This window comes from Artibeus jamaicensis, unplaced genomic scaffold, assembly GCF_021234435.1.
Source record: "Artibeus jamaicensis isolate MK-2021 breed Jamaican fruit bat unplaced genomic scaffold, CSHL_Jam_final contig_1085, whole genome shotgun sequence".
Lineage (NCBI taxonomy): Eukaryota > Metazoa > Chordata > Mammalia > Chiroptera > Phyllostomidae > Artibeus > Artibeus jamaicensis.
In genome coordinates this window covers 889,548-912,103 of record NW_026521214.1, presented here as the reverse complement: position 1 = coordinate 912,103, position 22,556 = coordinate 889,548, and the positions used below count along the sequence as shown (strand labels likewise).

General features: G+C 56.9%; 1 protein-coding gene, 1 long non-coding RNA gene and 1 other non-coding gene across 4 annotated transcripts; 2 read left to right on the top strand and 1 right to left on the bottom strand.

The window, feature by feature from the left end:
- LOC119062979 (U6 spliceosomal RNA) lies at positions 1-107 on the top strand. Its single transcript, XR_005085079.2, has one exon. It is a non-coding gene; the product is annotated as a U6 spliceosomal RNA (small nuclear RNA).
- Positions 108-2,711: 2,604 nt separating this feature from the next.
- Positions 2,712-20,734, top strand: CLTB (clathrin light chain B). 2 transcript variants are annotated; one of them, XM_037164017.2, is made up of 6 exons: positions 2,712-3,100; positions 8,022-8,068; positions 14,964-15,081; positions 15,272-15,383; positions 17,141-17,194; positions 20,242-20,734. In XM_037164017.2, exons 1-6 carry the CDS (start codon positions 2,929-2,931, stop codon positions 20,411-20,413), a joined length of 675 nt encoding a protein of 224 aa, XP_037019912.1. In that variant the 5' UTR covers positions 2,712-2,928; the 3' UTR covers positions 20,414-20,734. The 2 variants fall into 2 exon arrangements, with proteins under 2 accessions (XP_037019912.1, XP_037019913.1); XM_037164018.2 differs by lacking the exon at positions 17,141-17,194 and having other exon boundaries at positions 2,719-3,100.
- LOC128627103 (uncharacterized) lies at positions 7,273-10,454 on the bottom strand. The gene is made up of 3 exons (XR_008391222.1): positions 10,369-10,454; positions 9,890-9,962; positions 7,273-8,185 (listed from the first exon to the last, which is right to left on the bottom strand). It is a non-coding gene; the product is annotated as an uncharacterized LOC128627103 (long non-coding RNA).
- Positions 20,735-22,556: the final 1,822 nt, after the last annotated feature.

Below are 22,556 nucleotides of genomic sequence, written 5' to 3'. Positions count from 1 at the left end.
GTGCTTGCTTCGGCAGCACGTATACTGAAACTGGAACGATACAGAGAAGATCAGCATGGCCCCTGCGCAAGGATGACATGCAAATTAATGAAGTGTTCCATAGTTTGGGGGGGGAGGGTAAATGCAGACAACTGTAATTGAACAACAATAAAATAATTTTTAAAAATGTTTAGCCCTGGCTGGTGTAGCTCAGTGGATTGAGCACAGATCTTCGAACCATAGGATCGCAGTTCAATTCCCAGTCAGGGCACATGCCTGGGTCGCAGGCCAGTTCCCAGCAGGGGACACATTAGAGGCAACCATACACTGATGTTAAAAAAATAAAAGAAAAAAATTTTTAATGGACTCTTACCCAAAGCAATCTATAGATTCAATGAATCCTTCCTTATCAAAATACCAATGGCATTTTTCACTAACTAGAACAAATACAACTAAAGTTTATATGGAACCACAAAAGACCCTGAATAGACAAAACAATCATGGCCCTGGCATAAAAACCGACAATGCCACAATATAGAGAGCCCAGAAATAAACCCACACATATATGATCAATTAATCTATGATAAAAGAGGCAAGAATATACAATGTGGCAAAGGCAGTCTCTAATGACTGGTGTTGGGAAAACTGAACAGATTAGTGCAAAAGAATAAAACTGGGTCATTTTCTTATACCATATACAAGAATAAATTCAAAATGGTTTCAAGACTTAAATAGAAGACCCCCAAACCATAAAACTCCTAGAAGAAAACATAGGCAGTAAACTCTCCGACGTTATCCTCAGTAACATTACTTTGGATACGTCTCTGGTCAAGAGAAACGAAAAAGAAAACAAACAAGTGGGACTAGATGGAGCTGAAAAGAAGTGCTACACAGTTCAAAACATAACTCTCATCTCCTCAGCTTTTCCGCAAATCTAAACTGTCCTAAAAATAAAGTTTACTAAACATGTAACTATACACTAATATTTTTAATATTAATGCTTAAGAGTAAGAGTCATCTACAAAAGCAAGCACAGTTGCTGAATAAACTGGACCGGTAAGTTGTATGAATTAAGCATGGAGTTAAATTCTTCCGGCAGCTAAATTAGGAAGGAGCAGGAAGGAAGGAGACAATTTTGGGAGGAGTGTCTGCCGTGGATTCGTACGGTGGTATGCCGGGTCCTGTTGCCTAGTTTACCGGCTGACACCCTCGGGAATCAAATCAGAACACCCTGTGAAAATCACAGTGGACACGTAGGGAGTTCACTAGTCTTCTCTCTCCGAAAACCTGGAGTTGGTGTTTGTGGCTGGTTTGTTACACTAGCAAACTTCCCAGGTCTTTTCAGCATCCAGCCTGTGGTTGGGGAACTAGGAACAGGTGTGAGATGATGGTGGCGTGGTGTGATTGGACCAAGTTGGCAGGGCCTTACATTTCTCTTTTTTGTTTATACTACTACTAATATTCTCATCATAAGAGTGAAACCATTAAAAAGAAAAAAAAAAAAAAAAAAGAGTGAAACCTGCCCTGGCTGGTGTGGCTCAGTGGACTGAGTGCTAGACTATGAACCAAAGGGTCGCTGGTTGGATTCCCAGTCAGGGCACATGCCTGGGTTGCAGGCGAGGTCCCCAGGGGGTGTGTGAGAGGCAACCACACATGAATGTTTCTCCTCCCTCTTTCTCTCTCTCCCTTCCCCTCAATCTAAATAAATAAATGGCTTCATCAAAATAAGAAACTTAAAAAAAAAAAAGAGTGAAACCTACATCGAAGTATCACTGAGCAAAACTGAAAATGCCCATACACCCCAACTCCATACCCACTGCCCACCCACTACGGGAACCACCACCCACACCTTGGGCTTGCCTCTCCTTTCTGTATTCCTGTTCCCTGTCTTACATCGGGAAGAGAAAATCCCAAAGCACAAATCCCATGGCGGTTCTCCATGTCTCCTAGTACCCGTGTTTTAATGCCAAAGCACCTTGCACACGGTTGTGACTGCCCATTGGCTGTGTGTTGGTTTTGTAGATTGTAAGCGACCGCTGGCCAAGGCTGGGTTTCACTGCATTTTGTGGCCCTGGTGCTTGGCACTGCAGCTTCTAACGAGGAGGCAGGAGGATACTGTTGCCGAGGGCCCTGGGTGGAGGAGGGCTGGCTGCCTGGATAAACTGTCTGCCTTTCTCAGGCTGGTTCGTGCTTAAGTGACATTTAAGGGCCAGCCTCTAGGCTGTGATCCAGTCAGGTCTACGCACTCCGGCCGCCAGAACTGAAGCCCCCCCGAAGGAAGAGAAATGCATGAGTAATGTACTGAAGCAAAGGTCTTTCAGGGAAGATGCCATGGGGCCATGGGACTGTCACATCTCCGAGCCTCATTTTCCTCCTGTTACAGCGGAGGAAAAGCTCCTAAAAATGGAATTCATAAAATCTGCCCCATTTAGGTGGAGAAACTGCAGAATAGATCAGGGGTAATGTTATGTAGCAACTACCCGCTGCGTACTCCCGAGGCCTGGGCTGCCCACCCGCGGTGGCCCGGTCGCTATGACCTTTTGTCCCGTCCGTTCGGCCTCTAGACCCGGCCGGAGCCGGGCGGTGCCCTGCTGTCCTGGAAGCGAGCGCGGGTGGCAGGGAGCAGAGGCCGCCTCCTCTCCGGCCCCTCGGGCTGCGCCGCCGTCCTGTGGCCGCCGGGAGGCGACCTCCGGCCGGCCCGCGGGCCCCCTCCCTCGGCGGGTGACATCACCGCATTCCTGTCCCGGCTCCTCCCGCCCGCACCGCGGTGACAGGCGAGCCGGGCCGGTAGTGGGGAGGAAGTGCGGGCGGGCCGCGCCGAGCTCGTCCCTGCGGAGGTCGGCTCCCTGGGCTCTCGGGTGACAGCGCCGCGGCCGCCGGGCGCAGCGCCGGGCACACGCCGCGCGGAGCCGAGCGCCAGGCGGACGCCCCAGCAGAGGCGCGGGGAAAATGGCTGATGACTTTGGCTTCTTCTCGTCGTCGGAGAGCGGGGCCCCGGAGGCGGCCGAGGAGGACCCGGCGGCTGCTTTCCTGGCCCAGCAGGAGAGTGAGATCGCGGGCATAGAGAATGACGAGGGCTTCGGGGCACCTGCCCTCGGGCAGCCAGGACCCGCGAGCGGGGGTGAGTCAGCACGGTGGCCTGGGCACTGGGGGGCCCGGGCCCGGGGTGTAGGACCGGCGCAGACAGGGCCTCCAAGCCTGCGGCGGAGTGCACAGGGCCTGCTCTCTACCGGCCAGGAGCAGGCCTCGGGCTCGTTTGTGTGTGTGTGTGTGGGGGGGGGCGGTATGTGAAGAGGACCCGGGCAATGGGGAGGAACCTTGGAGATCCCTGTCGGAGTCCCCACCTGAGCTTGTGGATCTGGTGCTCCAGGGACAAAAATTCATGGTGACATTTCATCCCCAGGCCAGCTCCACCACTGCCTGGCTCTGGAATCCAGGGCAGCCCAGCCCTGGCAGTCGCCTGATCCTCCCCCAGCCTGGCTGTCTCAGGCTCCCAGCTGAGCCGGGAAGGTGTGGGCACTACGGCAGAACTCTATGCCCCTTGAAGGTAGCCTCCTCCTTCAGCGGGGAGGGCAGGGGGCGCTGGGTGCTCCACGAACTCACCAACTTTCCCTTGGGACCACCTGCCGTCCTGCACTCACAGGGCTAGGCACTTTACTTACATTTAATCATTTTACATGCAGTGTTAAACCCATTTCAGAGATGGCAAAATCGAGGCTCAAAAAGTACAGTACTAAAACAACTAGCAAGTGGCAAAGCAACACTCTAACCCTGCTTCTGTCAGACTCTGAGACCTCTCCAGCTGACCACGCTGTCTTCCACACGCCCCACTCTGGCTCGGACACACCAGGACACCAAGGGCTTCGGGTCACGCGGGGTCTGGCCCTCTGGCATCTCCTAGAGGTGGTCCGGGGCTACTGTGGTGGGCTTCAGACGCAGGGTTCAGGGGCCTGGGCCTTGTGACGATGTTCCTGCCGTGGTTCTGTCTTAACAGGAACAAGAGAACAATTTCTTAAAATGTTTAGTAAAAAATAGGGGTGTCATCTTCATGGGAGTATCCAAAACAGCTGTCGCTTCCTATTAATGTTGTCGTTTTGGGGGGGGCAGTTATGGGCCAATTGGAATAAGTGGTAGCTTCCATTTAAAAAAAAATGTACAAGTAAGGCATCTTATAGTTGTGTTTGTATTCATTCCACATTTACTGAGCCTCCGCCGGGTGCCAGGCCCGCTGGGGACACGGACGTGACTAAGACAGTTCCTGTGGCTTGAGGAGCTGGCAGCTTCTCTGTAGCCCCTCGCTGTGAGAGATGAAACAGGCCTTTTATAACATGTAAGAAACCGGAGGCCCAGAGGGCTTGACTGTCTTGCCCAAAGTCACACAGCCATAAACGACAGCTCTGGGACTCAATCCGGTCCCCGGCTTCACAAGTCTGGGCTCCGAGCTCTTTCCAAAGCTTTGGCAGTCACCCTGGGAGGCGATGGGCTGTCAGGGTGAGGAGGGGGGTGAGGAGGGGGGTGAGGAGGGGGGTGAGGCTTCTGTTCCCCACCAGCTGTGGAAGTTTCCGAGGCTGCAGCTCAGCCCAGACCCTCACGCCTCCCAGGGAATTCCCAGGAAGTGCCTGTCTGCATTCACGCACCAGTATTCATCTGTCCACACCTCCTCCTTGAGACCATCAGCCTCCCCAGTCTGGCTTGGCCTCAGGGATTCCCTGCTGAAAGGAGTCCAAGACAGAACGCTCTGAGGGAGTAGAATCGGGCACAGGGCAGCCAGAGGCCTCTGGGAGCAGAGCAGGTCCTGGCCTCTCCCAGGACGGCCTGGACAGGCGGCGCCCTCTCTGGCGGGGATGGGGCTCGGATTGGCGGCATGCCTGAGGTGGCAGGGAGATAAGCAGGGACAGGGTTCTCTGAGGGTCTCCTGGACTCACGCCCACCGAAGCGGCCAATGCTCAGCTGCCTCCTGAGTGAGGCACGGGGATTCGGGAGGTGCTGTGGGTTGGCGGCTCGGTGGGTGGCCAGGCAGGATGGACTGCATCTGTCCTCCTCAGCCTCGATGGTGCTGGGCGAGTAATGTCTCCTGACGAGCGCTGAGTGCTGGGGGCCAAGATGGATGGGGAACTAGGCTTCGGCCTGCTGGGAGCTGTGCAGATGCTGGCTCCCGCCGCCGCTGCCAGTCAGCACCTCTGAGACGATGCCTGTGCTGCATGCCCTGACGTCGGGTCCCCAGGGCCCCCGGAGGGAGAGGTGTCAGATGTAGGCCAGTGCCTGAGCCGCTCTGTGTCTCTCCTCTGGGGCCCGGGCTGGGGCCAGCCTGGGCAATGGACACTTTGTTTCCACTCATCCTCCAGGGTGGGGCCCAGAAGGTTTACTTTCTCACACCCAGATAGCCGAGCGTGACCGCGCCTGGCTCAGTCCCTGACTTGCCTAGTCAGTTCCTGGCAAGCCCGTTTCCTTTAGTGGGCCTCAGTAAGCTCCCAGGAATGTTCTGGACCCTGTCTGCCCTCGTCTCAGAGGGGGTCAGGAATCCGAGTGGAACAGCACCCACAGGCCCCCGTGTCTGCCCATTCCCGTCCTGCTGGCCTCTGACCGGGGACACGTGATTATAAAAGTGCAGCAGACGAATCGAAAAGCACTGTGGGAAGAGATGCTTGTACTTGCGCGTGAGGGTATGTGTGGGTTCCCAAGGAGGCTGCACCCCATGTCCAGAGGAACGCTGGAGACTGGAGATGGGACTGGGAGATGGCATGCAGGTCCTCTCTAAAGGGCAGGTGGGCCTCAGGCCCCTGGACCAGGGGCCTGAGCCTGGGACTGGACAGAGTGGAGGAGGCTGGTACAACTTCCACTCCAGAGAGGCCAAGCACGCAGACCACTGTCATCCTGGATGGACCCCGGTATCGTGTGGCCCTGGTAGAGGGGGGGCCCTGGGGGAAGATGCTGCCCCTTGGGCAGGAGGAGCTCTGTCTGAACACATAGGGGTGATGGCTGACATGGTTGGTCAGACTCAGCCGCTGTAGGACTCTGAAAACAGAGTGCATTATCATTTAGAGCAACCGGATTGTTTCGTGGACCGAGCGCCCCTCCTTGCCACCCGTAGCTCTGGCTGGTAAAGGGATACCTGTCCATCTGTGGGCATCTCGTGTGGCCTCCTGTGGCTTTTTGCTGGGAGGCCCTGTAGGTCCTGAGAGGCCTCAGACAGCCTTTCGGCTAACAGTGGGCCCCCAAAGAGCAACTCTCCATTTCCATTTACCCAGCACTTACTGTTCGCCCATTCTGTGCAGGAGCCTTTGGGAGCCGAGTGGGATACTGAGCCTGATAAAAGACTCCATGGCCCCTGGGAGGCCACGAGTAATTGCAAAAAGGGTGGGGGTGCTGTGAAGTATTCCGGGAAACCCCAGAGGTGAGACCATCCATCAGAGGCAAGGGAAGCAGGAACAGGAGTGGAGGGCTTCTCCGAGGAGGTGGCTTGTGGACTGAGTCCTGGAGAGGAGCAGGGTCTAAGAGCATTCTTGAGAGTGAAGCGGGAAGAATGGCATGGGGCACAGGATGGTGTGTCTGGGACGGAGGAAACCAGAATAGGGTTTGTGGGAGGGACTGGTGGGCAGTGGGGCAGCGGAAGTGGACAGGACCCCACTGGAAAGACCTGCAGGGGCTCTGGTCTGAGGGTGGAGCTACTCATGCAACAGGCATTTACTGAGCCCCAGTTGCGTGCCAGGCACTGGGTGCTGGGCCCCAGCGGTGGACGAAACAAAGCCCCTGCCCTCGTGGAGGGTCCACTCAAGGGGGGAAGACAGACAGTAAGCACATGCGCACGCACACGCACACACTGAGCTGTGTTAAGTGCTATAGAGCAAATGCCACCAGGGCGGCGGGGTGCCTGAGGGATGAACTTGTGGGGGGGGGGAAGGGCAGTAACGAGGCCCCCCAAGGGCTGAAGGGAGCCAGGGAGCGGCCCGTAGACCACTGTGGTCCATGGGAAGTGGGTTTCCTTTGGGTTCGTTTTTATTATATTTTACATCAGAGGAGTGACACAGGTAAGCATATGCATTACAGGCACGCGTTATGGGCGAGAGCTGGAGCTGCAGCAGGGCAGGGGGCAAGTGGGAGCCCTGGCATTGGTCCAAAAGGGGGTTGGTGCAGGGCGAAGCTGGAGTTGGGGGGTCCTGTGAGTGAGCAAAAGCCAGTCACTCACTCTTTCTTTCTTCAGTGCATTTATTCATTTGTTTATTCAACAAATGGCTTCTGACTCTTACTGAGTCCCAGGCACCCTGTGGGGCTCTGGGAAAGACAATGATGAGGAGAAAGGTTGCACGTGGGCCCCTCCAGGTGTTTGCTACCCACAGGGTGACTGAGGCTGGGGCCAGGCAGGGCGCAGGGAGCAGAGAGCAACTTTGAGGGTCACTGTTGCCGCAGAAGCCACAGAATTTGTGACTAATCAGATGTCAGGGAAAGGGGCCAGGAGGAGCCACAGTCAGGGCCAGACGAAGTCCTGAGAGAGGCGGGAGGAGGAAAAACAGGGCAGGTGCTTCCTGGTGGGGCTGCAGTTCCTGTTCTCGCAGGTGGGGCTGTCGCTCCAGGCGCAGCAGGGACGGGCGGGGACTGGCAGGGCCCTCTTCCTTGGCTTTTGCAGCCCCTGCCCTGAGCCTGCAGCACCTCTGCTGGCTCCCTGCTCCCCGCCCTGGCGGGCTCAGGCTCCACCACAGTTGGGCCATTCCCAGCTCAGCAGAGGGTAAATCCACTTCAGGGAGGAGAGGAGCGCTCAGGGACTGAATGGCCATGGGCAAACACATCGCCTCTTGGGGCCTCGGTTTGGGAATCTCTACAATGGGTTGGTAACAACTTCATCACAGTCACAGGTTGTGGTGAAAAATCACATGTGTTAAAGGCTGGGAGAAGGCATGGTGAACAAAGGGCTGAGTCCCAGTGCCCGTCGCGTCTGGGTGGGCAGTTGACACATGACCCTGTGTATAGGGGTTGGCTCAGGCGCTGCTGTAGGGCCTGCTGTAGGCTGAGCAATGAGTGATGCTGTCTCCTTGTTCTCTCTCCAGCTGGTTCTGAGGACATGGGGACCACGATCAATGGAGATGTGTTTCAGGTGAGCAAGACTCTGCCCTCGAGGCCGCAGGGACCAACAGCCTGGGTCTCAGACCCTCTGACCCCGTCGTGAGTGGGATTGTGGCGTCTGGCTTCCTGTTCACTCCGGTCTGATGCACTGGGGTGGAACACAGAGGTTTGACCTGTTTTCTTGTCACGCAGGACAGGGGGTGAGGGAGAAGGATCAGGAGAGGCAGGGATTGGGGGGTGTGGCCTCAGTCTGCCCACTCTGATGTCCTGCTTCTGGAGGAAGGGATGGAGTGGCCTGCAGTGGCATGGACAGAGGCATAGGGCCCTGCCCCCGCAGGCCTCCCAGGCCAACCTGAGTGGCCATCTCTAATCGGGCAGGCCTTTGACCCAGAGGCCACACTTCTCAGAACTTGCCCTCAGGAAAGAACTGGACAGGGACACCCGGACTATTTGCAGGGTGATTTATGTGCAGTACCCGGCAAGTGGAAACAACCTAGGTGTCCAGTGCGGGGGCCTGGGGGCCTGGGGGCCACACTGCTGTGAAAAGAGCAGCCGGCGCTTTCTGTGCTGGTGCATAAAGGTGCCCACTGTACAGCAAGTGGAGACGTGGCTTGCAGAATAATACACACCGTATGGTCTTGCCATTTTTTTAAAGAAATATGTTCCTGCAAAATATCGGAAAGGATGTGTACCAGCTGTTAACAGTGGTTAGCCCTGAGGTGAGGAATGTGGAGAAATATGAGGAGGGCTTTCACTTTCGTTGTGTAAAAACCCTTCTAGTGGCCCCACACTGCAAACACACCAAAACACCTAGTGCGGGCGTTTCTGGTGGAAGCCGGCCTCTCTGTGTGCCCACCCAACCCTCCTCCCCTCATACATATGCAAATTGGTTTGAAAGTACTTAGACTGATGAGTCATTATTCTGAACACTTGAAACTTAGGTAATATTGTAGGTGAACTGTACATTCATTTTAAAAAAGGTATAAAAGTATTTAGCCCTGGCTAGTGTGGCTCAGTGGATTGAGTGCGGGCCTGCAGACCAAAAGGTTGCTAGTTCTCTACCCCCAGGTGGGGCACATGCCTGGGTTCCCAGTTGCGGGCGTGTGAGAGGCAACCGATCGATGTTTCTAAACAAATAAATAATCTTAAAAACAAAATAAAACAGTATTTAGGCTGAGAGAACTTGGCCTGCAGATGGTGTCCCCAGGCCCCACAGATGCAACAGTCCTCACCCCCCACCCCCACCTTTGCCTGAGTAAAGGGGACCCTTCAGTGGCTGAGCCTTAATCCCCACCCGATTGGGTCAAAGACCCCTGCCCGCTCGGCTGCAGCTCTGGGCCCCGCGGGCCCCGCCCTGTCCCTCCCCGGCTGCCAGCCCTGTTGCCCTGTTACCCTGTGGAGGAGCTGGCCCCCGAATCCTCGGGGAGAACAAACAATACAATCTTATGTAAGAGGGATGGGCTGGTACCTTGCACAAGGAAACTGGCCAAGTCCTGTTTCTGGAAAATTACTCAACTGTCTGCCTCTAGGGCTTCAGGACTTCGAGTCTGTGTGGGCCTGAGAGCCCTACATGCCCAGCGTGCCTCCTGGTTGGTTTGGCAGACCACCGAGGCCCAGGCTGCCCCCGGCCGGGTCACACGCAGAAGGGCTCTGCTCGGCCCAGAGGTCTGGATCCTAAAGCGGGCCTGGAGCTGGAGACAACCGTGGGGCCGCACAAAAGGCTGGCATTTTCCCTTTCTGTAGATTAGGGTCTGAGCCTGCTCCCTCCGCCCTCTCCAGCCTCGCTTTGTGTGTGGTGGGTCTGAGGAAGCTGGGCCCGCTCCCCAGTCTCAGCTGGAACGCTCATTCTCACCCTCACTGGTCCCAGTGATAATCCCAGGCATGTGTCTTTGTAAGTCCTTTCACATCTGTGCCACTCTTGAAACCTGACAGGCAAGAAGGGTCACAGATGAGGCCCGTCACCCAGAAATCCAGGTCCACCAGTCCTCCTGCCCCCTCCCCCCCCCGCCCCGTGCCCTTTGCACCGTGTCACATCCTTGTAGATGAATTGTGCAGGTGGGTGGCCGGTGGGAGGCCCAGGATTGAACACAGTGCAGGTCTGGCTTGTGCTGCTGGGGAGGGAGGTGGAGCCTCACCTACCTAACACTTTCAAGGGACCCGGGCAGAGCTTTCTTGCTACTTTTGCTGTTGTTGGTGGTGGTGGCGGCAGCAGCCTGTGGGCCACTAGGGGGCCCAGCTAGGAACCTGATCCCCAGCAAGGCCTAAGGATAAGCCTGCTCACTCCCTCTGGCACTGCGGGAACTGGAATGGGAGTTCCCTCCTCCGACTTACTCTGCTTGCCACACGCCTTTGAGCTACTTAGAGGAATCAGCAGCTCAGCCCAGCTCAGCTTTAGCTGCTCAGTCCCAAAGAACCGTACGCGCCGCCCCCCCCCCCCCCGCCGTGGCTCTTGAGTCACAGCACTGCGTGGCCCGCGGAGATGCTCACGTGGAGCCCAGCAGCTGGGTCCGCAGGAGAGGGGCGCCACTGGGCCTGCCACTCCTGGCCCCTCCCCTCTCCAGCTCAGAGCGTTCCTGCAGCCGCCGGTGGGCCCGCCCAGGCTGCCCGCCCTCTCTCTGGGCAGCTGACCAGCTTTCCTCACCGGGACGTTCTGTGATTAAAGAGCCGCCTTGCTGTCCTCCCCCGGCCCCGCCCACACTACTCGCTGGCAGAGGCGGGGCTGAGAGCTGCCGGAGAAGAGGGACAGGCAAACCGTGTCTCAGGACTTCCTCTGCCCGCAGCCCCACTGCGCTCTCCCACCGGGCAGCCTGGCTCCGTGCACCTGGGCTGCCTGCTGGCCCTCTCACGTGCACACCTTATACATGGGTGGCATTTGTTACACATGGTCCCCACTGCACATCCTGATTGGGATGTCGCTCCTCCCATTTGACAGGTGATGAAGCACAAGAAGCCCCGGAAAAGGTCTGTCAAACTTCCCACATCCAGTGAGTGGCAGGACGGGACTTGAAGCCCAGTCCCTCTAATGCTGTGTCCCAGGCTGTTCCCACGCCCTCCAATTAGCTCTGCCGGCAGCCGCTGGCTCCTTGCTTGAATGAGCTCAGGGTCCCAGAGTGCTGAGTGCCGCAAGCTGTGCTGGGGCGGTGAGCACAGACAGAGGCAACCCCAGGCCGAGTCTGTCTTCAGCTTGCTTGCGGGAAGAAGTGCAGGTTGAGCGGGGCAGCAGGGGCTTGGAGCCTGCGGACTCTGAAGAGTCCACTTGGGTTCTTACCACGTGTCAGGCATCAGGAGCTTTAAGTGACTTAACTCATTTCATCCTCCCTATGATGTAGGTCTGTCATCATCCCCACTTTACAGGTGAGGAGGGGGACTCACCTGGAGTTCAAGCTTCCTCTGGTGACACAGTGGGGACTTGAACCAGGCTCAGGCCCCAGGTGCTGCCCTGAAGTCGGGAAGGCCCCCAGGAGGGGGTGCTGAAAGTGGGATAGAGGCTGCCCGAGGGGGTGTGGGTGGTCCTGGCTGAGAGGACAGCATGTGCCAAGACATGGAGGCTATGGGGCCGCTGTGGAGAGAGGGGGAGCATTGGGGAGCTTGAGGAGGCCGGAGGCCGAGGCGGCAGGACTGTGCTGCAGGCCCAGCTGCCAGCCAGAGCACTCGGTGGGCTGCACCTCTGTGGGGGGTGGTGGGGGAGGCAGGCCCAGCTCTGTGAGGGCCTGGGGCACAGCCATCTCGGGGCAGTGTGTTGGCACTGTGCCCCTGCATGTGCAGCTGCTGCAGGGGCTGAGAGAAGGTCCGGGGGCCCCAGTGCTCCTCAAGGCTGCTCCCCGACCCAGGCTGGGTCAGGCTGCAGGGGAAGAATCTGGATAGAGAGTCAGACAGCCTGGGCTTCATTTCTGGCTTTTCTCAGCCAGATGACCTTGCACTAGTCATTGCTCCAGCCAGATCTCTCAGGTCCGGGGAGAAAATCTGCAGCCCAGGAAGCTTGCTATCAATCCTGACCCAGCCACCGAGCAAGCCCAGGGGGTGTGCGTGTGAGAGAGAGATGCAGGGGGCACAGGGGCCAAGGGGTGCTGGCTCAGAGCCTGGGAAGATACATTTATCTGGGAGACAGAACGTAGGTGCACAGACCATGTGATGCAGAAATGACTTTGGTCCCTTTTGGCTACTCTGTGGCCTCTATGCCTGCACCCAGGAATCAGTGTGAGTCCTGGCTCTGCCACTTCCTGACTCGGTGACCTTGGGACTTTGGCACTAGCTAGACTGTCCCTGCCTGTAAAAACAAAGGCCATAAAGCTACCCTGCACAGTGGCGCAGGTCAAAGAGAACCGTTCGATTGCAAGTTCCCTGCCAGATGTAAAGCTCTGTAACCTGGGAGTGTTAGTTTTAGGGCAAGCTTTGAGAGATGGTGGGCCCTAAGGGACAAGGAGGGTGAGCCTGCTGCCCAGGGGACCCTGCCAGCCCCCCTCCCACCCCATGTCCTCCATACCTGGTGGCCTCTCTGTGCTCAGAGCTCCCCAAAGGGTCCTGCCCCACATAGCCCTTAGGCTGCTTTTGGCCGGAAATGCCCTCCCCCCATCTCTTCCTGTCCCACTCTGTCCTCAGGCTGGGACCAACCTGCCCCTCCTGCTTCCCAGGGTCCTTGACTGGGGTCACAGCAAGTCCCCCTGCCATGGTCGTTTTCCAGGGACAGCTCCCGTCTGATGGGCCGTGTCATTCACTCCCGTCCCCAGGCCTGAGCATGTTAATTCACCCAGTAAATGTTCTTGAACTCCGCTTGCAGCCAGGCCCTCCCATCCTGGATGCGGCTCATGAACAGGCTGTCCCCGAGGTGGGAGGAGATAAACAGTGTGCACCGAACAACAAACCTGTATTCTCAGATTGCGACAGGTGCCAAGAAGCAGGTAAAATGCAGCACCTGGATGAACATGTTCACAAGAGAAACTGTAGTCTGCAGGCAGGACTTGTCCAGGATTGGGCAGGGGACTCTGCAGCCTGGCCTCAGGGCAGGGTCGCTTTCTGAAGTGGACCAGTGCTACTTGTGTTCTCTAGATTCAGGGCCTGGAAGGGTTCCTGGGGACCTCAGGAGACTAAACTCAAGTGCAGGAAAGAGGAATGAGGGCTCCACCCAAAGTGCGCTACTCAAGGGTGGGCCTGACCTGAGGTACCAGGCTACGGCACCCCAGCCTGGGCCTTCCCGGTCCCCAGATAGCCGGAGGTTGGCGTGTGCCCATTCACCCTGGCCACCTGCACCCCTCCAGCAAGTGTACACGCACATGGCGCCTGCTCTGACCTGGCTGCCACACTGCACCAGCTGCAGGTCGAGACCAGGGCAGTGTCTGAGTGCTTGGAGGAGGGGCACGGGGAAGGGCGAAACTGGGGCTTAGAGGCTCAAACCAGGTCCCGCCCTGCCCTGCCCTCAGCCTCCAGGGGAGACTTACACAGTGGAGGGTGACACAGCGGGAAGGGGTGTGACATCTGCTTGGGGTTGGGAACTATTCCAGAGCTTGTGATTTTTAGCTGGAAACTCCGTGGGATGGAGTAAGACTTCATCAGCTGGAGAAGGGAGGAGACCATCTTAGGTCAAGAGCAGAGGCGGGCAGGAGTGGGTGGGGTATGTGCAGACAGGAATGCGCAGGGCGTGCCGAGTGCCAGGGAGGGCATCTTGGGAGGTGGGACTGACTCGTAAAAGCTCGGCTAGACCAGAGGGGAGCCGAATCCTTACTGGGCTGAGCTCTGAACCCCAACACTTGGGGTCCCTACCTCTGGCGGGTGTTGTGGAGAAGTGGGCAGAGCCCTGGTCTAGGGGTCAGAGGCTCTGCCACTATATCATGCCATCTTTCGTGGCCTCTGTTTCCTCCCCTGTAAAATGGGAATGAATAGCCCTGGCTGGTGTGGCTCAGTGAATTGAGTGCTGGCCCGTGAACCCAAGGGTCACCGGTTCAATTCCCAGTCAGGGCACACGCCTGGGTTGTGGGTCAGGTCCCCAGTAGGGGGCGTGTGAGAGGCAACCGATGGACAGCTCTCTCACACAGTGATCTTTCTCTCCCTCTTCCTCTCTCCCTCCTTTCCTGTCTCTAAAGATAAATAATAAAATCTTAAACCAATAATATAAAATGGGAATAATAATAATAATGCTAGCTACCATCCAGTCTTCTTAATGTGTTGCAAATAGTGTTGCACCAGATCCTCACAACAGCTCTTAGAGGTAGTTTTACTATTACCGCCATTTCGGATGAGAAAACAGGCCCAAGCTTACGCGCCTTGCCCCCGCTGACGTGCGCCTCCAGTCAGCAGCAGGGGTGGGGTTTGCAGCCAGACACTCTGACTGCAGAGTCCACGCCCTTTGCCGTGCTCCTAGCTGTGGTCATCCCACCTGTCCCACGTCTGCCTGCTCGCTGAGCACATACTTACGGAGCATCTGCTACGTGCCAGGCATAGTGTTGGGCACTGAGGACACAGCAGGGAACAGGACAGACAGGTCCTTGTCACCGTGAAAGTGGCATTCTGATGGAAGAGACAGACACTGGACAAGCAAAGAGTGAGGCCATTTTGGAACGTGTGCATATTATTGGGTAAATAAAACTGTCGCAGAGATGGACTTTAGTGACAGGAACACAAGGAGCTCACTGTGTGCCAAGAAGCGTTAGAAGTTCTTGACATTTGTAAAACTCATTTCATTCTGATATCAACCCTAAAGAGTGAGTACTCTTATTTAGCCCATTTTGTGACGAGGAAAGGGAAGCCGAGAGGTTGAGTGACTTGTCTGGGGTCACACAGGGAGAAGGGTTGCTGGCAGAGGGCACAGCGGGTGCAAAGGAGACAGTGGGTGTGAGGTTGTTTGAGATGTGCGGGGTCCCCCGATCCTGGGGCGGCAGAGACCAGGGAGCGGGAGGATGCCCCAGGTGCACGGCTCTGTGTGTGTGTCCTAGGAGGCTAACGGCCCAGCTGACGGCTACGCTGCCATCGCCCAGGCTGACAGGCTGACGCAGGAGCCCGAGAGCATCCGCAAGTGGAGAGAGGAGCAGAGGAAACGGTTGCAAGAGCTGGGTGAGGGCAGGGCTGAGGCCGGTTGGCTGTCTGGGGCACGGGGAGGAGTGGGGACACCAGGGCACCCATCTCCCTGTTAGTGTGGGAACTGTGTCGGGGTGGGCTCTGGGAGCCGGGACGGGAGCACCAGGCCAGCTGTGCCCTTCGTGTGTACTGGAAAGATGCCACTCATGCTCCCATCGGGTTTCAGATGCTGCCTCCAAGGTGACAGAACAGGAGTGGCGGGAGAAGGCCAAGAAGGACCTGGAGGAGTGGAACCAGCGCCAGAGTGAACAAGTCGAAAAGAACAAGATCAATAACCGGTGAGAGATGCTACAGAGACAGGAGAGGGGCTGTGGGGACAGGAGGGTGGCTATGGGGACAGGAGAGGAGCTGTGGGGACAGGAGAGGAACTGTGGGGACAGGAGAGGACTACTATGGGGACAGGAGAGGGGCTGTGGGGACAGGAGAGGACTACTATGGGGACAGGAGAGGGGCTGTGGGGACAGGAGAGGGGCTGTGGGGATGTGAGGATGCCACTGGACAAGGAGAGCAGCTGTGGTACTTGGGGACTCTCTGGAGACAGGTGGTTTGGCGCAAGACGGTGGAGGGAGGAGAGGCTGGAACAGCCATGAGTGCTGCCCCGGGGGCCTGCAGGGCAGAGTGCTGAGCTCTGCAGAGCAGGTCACTGTTGTGTTCTCACCTCCTCACTGCAGCAGAGAGAAGTGGGCTCTGCAGTCAGCGGAAGGGGTCCCACGTCCCTGGGACGTGAACCAGATAGTGCTAGGGCCCGCCCGCTGGGCCTGGGCCCACCGTGGCCTCTGTCTGTGTCACAGAGAGCTCGGCCTGCCTGGGAGCAAGGATGCACTCTGGGGACCGGGTTCGGTTGCTTGCAGCGCTTCCACCCAGAGTGGCAGGGGTGGGTGTGTGGGCCCAGGGGCTGGCACAAAGTCAGCTGGCACCCACTTCTGCTGTCTCTCAGCCCCCCTTTCCTCTGCAGAGCCTGCGCTGTTGCACCCACACCCCTGGGATGGGGGCAGAGGCCCCAGCAGCTCCAGGCTTCTGTTCTATTCACTCGGCAACCTCAGTGAACATAAAAGAGCCTCTTGCCCCAGCAGCTCCAGCATAAATCCTTGGCCTGACCCTCACTGGTGGGCATGGGTCAGGCCTGGTGACTGTCCCAGGGGCAGGGATTCCCTGATGAACCCAGCTTGGGCAGTAGTCCCTGTCCTTGGGGTGTGCACTGGGTCAGTCCTACCCAAACCACAGGGACTGAAGTGAGGGCAACCTGACAATCAGGGTGCCCTTCCTGGAAGAAGGGGGATGAATACTGAGCAGGCAAAAACAGCAGGTGCCACCTTTGTGGAAATGGTCTCAGAGCATTTCTGAGATGCTGCCCAGCAGCCCCGCCTTTGAGGCTGTGCCCTCCAAGGTACCAGGCCTGCCAGGAAGGGGAGGCCAGCTGTTGGAAGCCCTGCACTTGTGTTCAGAAGCCGCTGCATGCCACACTCTGGGCTGGGAAGACAGATGAGAGGACGCAGCCTGTATCTTCGGAGCTCAGAGCAGAGAAACCTGGGTGGCGCTGAGCTCCTCAGCAGGGCCTCCGTGCACCGGCTGTGGACACAGGGATGCTCGTGGGGAGGCGCCTCGGTGTCTGGGGAACCGGGCTTTGGAGGACGGTTAGGAGTTCATCAGAAAAAAGACGGCAGGAGTAGGGGCGGGAAACCTAGACCAGGGGACAGAACGACGGGAAAGAGAGGTCCTCGTGCCTTGGGCAGCAGGGAGTCAGGGGGTGGGGGTGGGGGAGGCACCCAGGCTGCACAGGCACAGTGGGGTTTGTGAACAGGAGTGATGTGTTCCTGTCTTAGCAAAGGCATGGTGGGGGGGGAAGGGGGCGGTCCCTGCTCTTCTCTCGGCTGTGGAGAGTTGCTGAGCCTTCCAGAACTGTGCTTCCCTAACACCTCTGGAACCGGAGGTACTAACGCTGTCTCTCTCTTTGTCTTTAACCCTCTGCCTGTCTGCCTGTCATGCCATCCCATCTCCCCCCACCCACCCACCCACCTAACCCTTTTCCCTTAAGGATCGCTGACAGAGCATTCTACCAGCAGCCGGATGCTGATGTCATCGGCTACGTGTACGTGTGTCTGGGGCTCCCTGGCTGGGCGAGCTGGAGAGGGCGAGGTCCCAGTGCGGCTGCCAGTTTCTTTCTTTTCTTTTTTAGATTATATTTATGTTTAAGAGAGGGGAAGGGAGGGAGAGAGGGAGAGAAACATTGATGTGCTAGAGAAACATGGATCGGTTGCCTCTCATATGCCCCCAACCAGGGACCTGGCCCACAACCCAAGATATGCCCTGACTGGGAATCGAACTGGTGATATTTCAGGTTAGCTAGATGATGCCAAACCCACTGACCTGCGCATTTAGGGCAAGACAGTTTCTTGAGTCTCCTGCTTATGGGGTGTAAGAGTGTGACTGGTTGGGGTGGGGGGGCAGAGGGCAGGGGTGGGGAGGGAATGACCAGAGCAGGAGGTGAATACCCAGGTAAGTGCAGCCCTGCCACACCTCCAGCAAATGCTTATTGAGGCCTCTTCTGCATGGAGGCACCGTTGCTAAATCCAGGCAGAGAAAAGAAAAGAACGCACCAGCCATGCTGTGGTGGGAGGAGCGAGTGGCAAAGCACCCCAACTCCTTCCCAAAGAGATGCCCCTTGGGGGTGGCAGGTGGGGTGAAAGAGGGCTTCTGTTGAGCAAAGCAGAGTGCTGGTCGCTGGAGATTCAGAGACAGCTGGGCGCACCCCATCCCCTTCTGTGCCCCAGGTGCACTGCTCCCCCTTGGAGCCCCGACCGGAGTCAGGCCACCAGCCCTGCCCTGGCCACTGCAGGGCCCTCACCTGTGTTCCTGGCTTGGGCTCTAGATGGTACTGACTAGTCTAGATGAGAAGGCAGAGGTTCCTTCTCATGTCACTACCGTTGGTTGACAGCGACACCTAGTGGTGTGTCGGGGATTGTGACGCTGAAGGGAAAATGTGATGAGTGCGTGAGAGGTCAGCCAAGGACTGGTGGTTTCTCACGCTGGGCACACGTGGGCAGGGCTGCGATGCTGTCTGGCTAACCCTCCTCTTGCAGGGCCAAGGACACCCCCGCGTGAGAGCCCTTCGCTCATACCTTTCATCCACTCTCTCGCTGTCCAGTCCTTATGGGCACTTACTTACCCAGTGCCAGTCTGGTCATACAAGAAGAGGGCAGGCGTGGTTCACTGCCCCGAGTTGCTCGTGGCTGGGAGTGTGTGGCAATGAGAGCTGTGGGGAAGGACACACGAAGTTCTGGAAGCCCCTTCTGTGTGGGAGCCAGGGCAGGCCTCAGAGATGCAGGACCTTCAGCTGGACCTTGGACCTTCAAGTGGGCAGAGGAATGACTAGTGGGCAGGGGGACCAGAGGGGAAGGGCACCTACGTGGAAGCAGCAGGGGGACAAAGGTGACGAGATAGGCGACACCTAGTGGTCCATGGCTGCAGGCTGTGGAGCTTGGGCCGGCTGCAAAAATGCCTGTTGAGACGACAGGCCAAGAAGCTGATACTGAAGGCAGTAGGGAGCCACGAGGTTTCAAGAAACAAAGTGGGGATGGCAGAGGGGCACTGGGACTGCAGGGGGGAGGTCAGTGCTCCTGTTGTGCCCCAGAAAATGGCCCAAGGAGTACGCGAGGGAGTCTTGAAGAGGGAGAGCGCAGACCAGGACGTCCCAGACTTTCATGTGCCTGGGAATTCTGAGGATCTTGTTAAAATGAGGGTTCTGACGCAGTGGGACTGAGCTGAGGCTGTGATTCTGCGTTGCCAGCAAGCTCCGTGGCGGTGCAGATGCGGCAGGACTGCCCACCACACATTGAGCTGCAAGGTTAGCGGGAGCCTCTTGACCCAGGACGGCTCCTAGGAAAGCCTCCTTTAGCCCCTGCACACCTGGCTCTGCACAGCAGCCTCCCTCTTCCTGAGCTTGCACACACCCGCCACCTCCTTAGGTTCTCGGGCCACTGCAAGGTGGAAACTCTGACCCTCACTCAACTGTGGAGGGGCCAGGTCACCGGTAACGGGCCAGTGGTCACGTGGGCCATGTGCCACTACCTAGTCATGCCTGAGATGCAGGGCTGCCTCGGGTGGATGAAATGTCCAGGGACCCTCGATGGGCAAACAAGACACAGCCCCAGTGCTCCCAACCTAAGAATCCTTTATTGTCTTTCTCTTATCAATGCCCACTTTTTTTTGTCTATGAAACTGTTCTACTGTTCCTTCATCTGTGGCTTCTATATCTGACAGCTGCAACTTCTAATGAAGAAGCCATCAGCTGCCAGTAATTTAATTCCAACCAAAAGCAAAGGCTTAAATGAATGGAACGGTCCCCATGCCCCACGGACGGGCTGTTCCAGGGTAAAAAGTGCTCCGCCATCAGCCATGCTTGGGATGGACAGCACTCTGTCTGCTCCACCCATGCACATTAGCACATGGAAGGCTCTGAAAGTCAGGCTTTGGAGACCCTCTTTAACTGAGCTTTCCGTGAGCATTTGACCACAGCCCTCCCCTGGAAAACACTGAGAGGGTGAGAGGACAATGAGCAATGCCGAACTAGGTACTTCAGTTCGTTTGTGTTTAGTCAATGTCCTGTGCCTGCCAAGTTAATGGAAACATTGAAAATGGCCAAGGCACCACATTACTTCCCGCGCGGACCATTAGGTGCCAGGAGCCCTGGGTCGGGAAATTCATGACAAAGAGGCAATAACCAGAGAGTGTTTAGGTTGCTGCAGGGGTGGGGGAGGGGCAGGAGGGCACTTTAACCAGGGTGGGAAGACTTCTCTGAGGAGGAGAGGCCTGTACTCGGCCCTAAATGAGAACCAAGCAGCCCTGAGCAGTCGGTCTGGGGGAACAGCATTCCCACAAGAGGTGACAAGTGCAGAGGCCCTGAGGCAGGACCAGCCTAGGCTTCGCCTGATGCCAAGGCTGCTCCTGGGGCCTGAGGTCAGAGGGCACAGGGCTGGGGAAGGCACTGCTGGATAAAGTGGCCCAGAATGGGGGGGGATGGGGGGGGAGGAGGGCAGGGCAAAGCAGCCTCGCTCAGCAGGGGCAGAGCATCACTGATGCAGGGCAATGGCAGGTGGCCCTGAGACTCTGAGACCCGTGTCCCATCTCCGCCCGCAGGGCCTCTGAGGAGGCTTTCGTGAAGGAATCCAAGGAGGACAGCCCAGGCACAGAGTGGGAGAAGGTGGCCCAGCTGTGTGACTTCAACCCCAAGAGCAGCAAGCAGTGCAAAGACGTGTCCCGCCTGCGCTCCGTGCTCATGTCCCTGAAGCAGACGCCACTGTCCCGCTAGGGGCCTGCCACCAGCACGGCCACAGAGCTTGGGCAGGCCCAGGGCAGAGGAGGAGCAGCTGCTTCTGGCAGAGGGGAGGGAAGCCTCCAGCAGCTGCTGCACAGCCCACCTACTCTCCCCACGGCCCAGGGCCGGGCAGGGAACACACTGGCCCTCTCACCCTCATTCCCTCCTGGCCCTGTGGCCCAGCCCCTCACACCGCCTCTCAGTCCACAGAGTTGTGACTGTCCCTCCCGATGTATTTTTCTCGGCTTAAAGGGTGTGTTGTTAACTCTTTTTACACTTATTTATTACCATTCTCATTTCTCTGGAAGCCACAAATGGTGTCAGGGCTCAGTTTGTGCTTAGAACTTCCTGAGCCCCATGGCCTTGAGAGAAGATGAGGCTCTTGCCCTGGAAGCCCCGGAGCTCCCAGCTGGAAGGGGCCCCGTCCTGGCTGCCTGGGTCTGCTGCCTCCACCCGCAGGAGGAAGGAACCTGTCACAGTCTCACAGAATGCTGTTGCCGCCTTGACCTCTTCTGGTCCTTGAACCGGCCTGGGAGATGGTGCTCCTGGTGTTCCCATCATGCAGTGCAGGCACAAGGCTCCCAGAGCATCAGGGGCTTGAAGTGGGGGCGGGGGGGCAGAGGCCAGAGCAGGGGCTCCCCATGGAGGCTCATCTCAGCCTGGCAGAGAGGCCGGTGAAGGTGGCCTCCGCCAGCTCCCCTTCTGTGGGACTGGCAGGGGCTGTGCCTGTGGAGGGCCCAGGGCTCCCTTTCCTTCAGCTGTGCCCCCTGTGGATTTGGGATAAAGAGCCTTGACCACACCTTCTTGCCCTGCAAAAGAGGTTGTAGACCTGGCTTCTTTCAAAGTACTGTGACCTGCACAGTGACTGAAAAGACTAGAGTCACTGCCAGCCGACTTAGTTCCACAGAACTGCTGTGACAGCATCCGACACGTGTGTCTTAGAGCCACAGAGCACCCTTCTCTCCTGGAGGAGGGACATGTGGGTGTCAGCAGGGCCCCATCCCTCTGAGGGCCCAGGGGAGGGTGGTGTAGGCTTCTTTGTCCCCCGGCCCCCTGCTCTGGCGGTTCTTGGCCTGTAGATGCATCACTACAATCCTGAGTTCACCTTCCCACAGCCTGTCCTCTATGTGCGTCTGTCTTTGTCCCGACTACCCCCTTTTTTATAAGGAAAACTAGTCATGTTGGGTTGGGGCCCACCTTAGTCTCATTTTAACTGGATTACCTCTGTAAACACCCCATTTCCAAGTAAGGTCAAATCTTATGTACTGGGGTTGGGACCCAAATGTATCATTTTTTGAGGGATGATACAATAATGTCTACAGTTTAAAAAAAAGTGACCATTTCCCTTAGAAGTGCCATAGTTTTTTACCAATCCATAACAATTTCTTGAAATTTTTAAGTAATGTTCTTTAAAAGATTTTATTTATCTGAAAGGGGTAGGGAGGGAGAAAAAGAAGCATAGATGTTTGGTTGCTTCTCACTCACCCCCTACTGGGGATCTGGCTGCAACCCAGGTATGTGCCCTGACTGGCAATCAAACTGGTGACCCTTTGGTTTGCTTCTGGTGCTCAATCCACTGAACCATACCAACCAGGGCCCATTTCTTGAATCTTGAAGCCAAGGGACTCCACAATGCACTTCTCTACACATATCACCTTTGCCTTAAGTTGAGAGACCACAGACAGGACAAGCAATGTAGCTGACCCCGGTCATGCGCTCCTCAAATCTAGACTGTGTCAGGATGATCCAGAAGTGGGTATTTTCTTTACTCCCCCTTTCCCATCCTGGCCACTTGCAGCCTATATTGGAATTAATGGAGTCACACATGAAAGGAACTAGGTCCAAATCGGTACTTCCCAGCTGACTGCAGCCGCAGACCAGGAACACCTGTTTGACAGTGCACATGAATGCAGAAGTGACAGGTGGCCTGTCTTGCAGAGTTTGCTCAGGTCCCCAGCCTCCTTTCCTCCTTTCCTCCATGACACCAGGCACACAAACCACTGGCAGTGCTCCGTACACTCCACCAGACTGCTCTCTGAGCCTGTTTCCTGTTCTGTTAAGTGCAGCAAGAACCACAGCAGGATGGTCTGGTTTTGTGGGGTCTTAGGTGCTCTCAGGAGGTGGGAGGGGTGTGAGG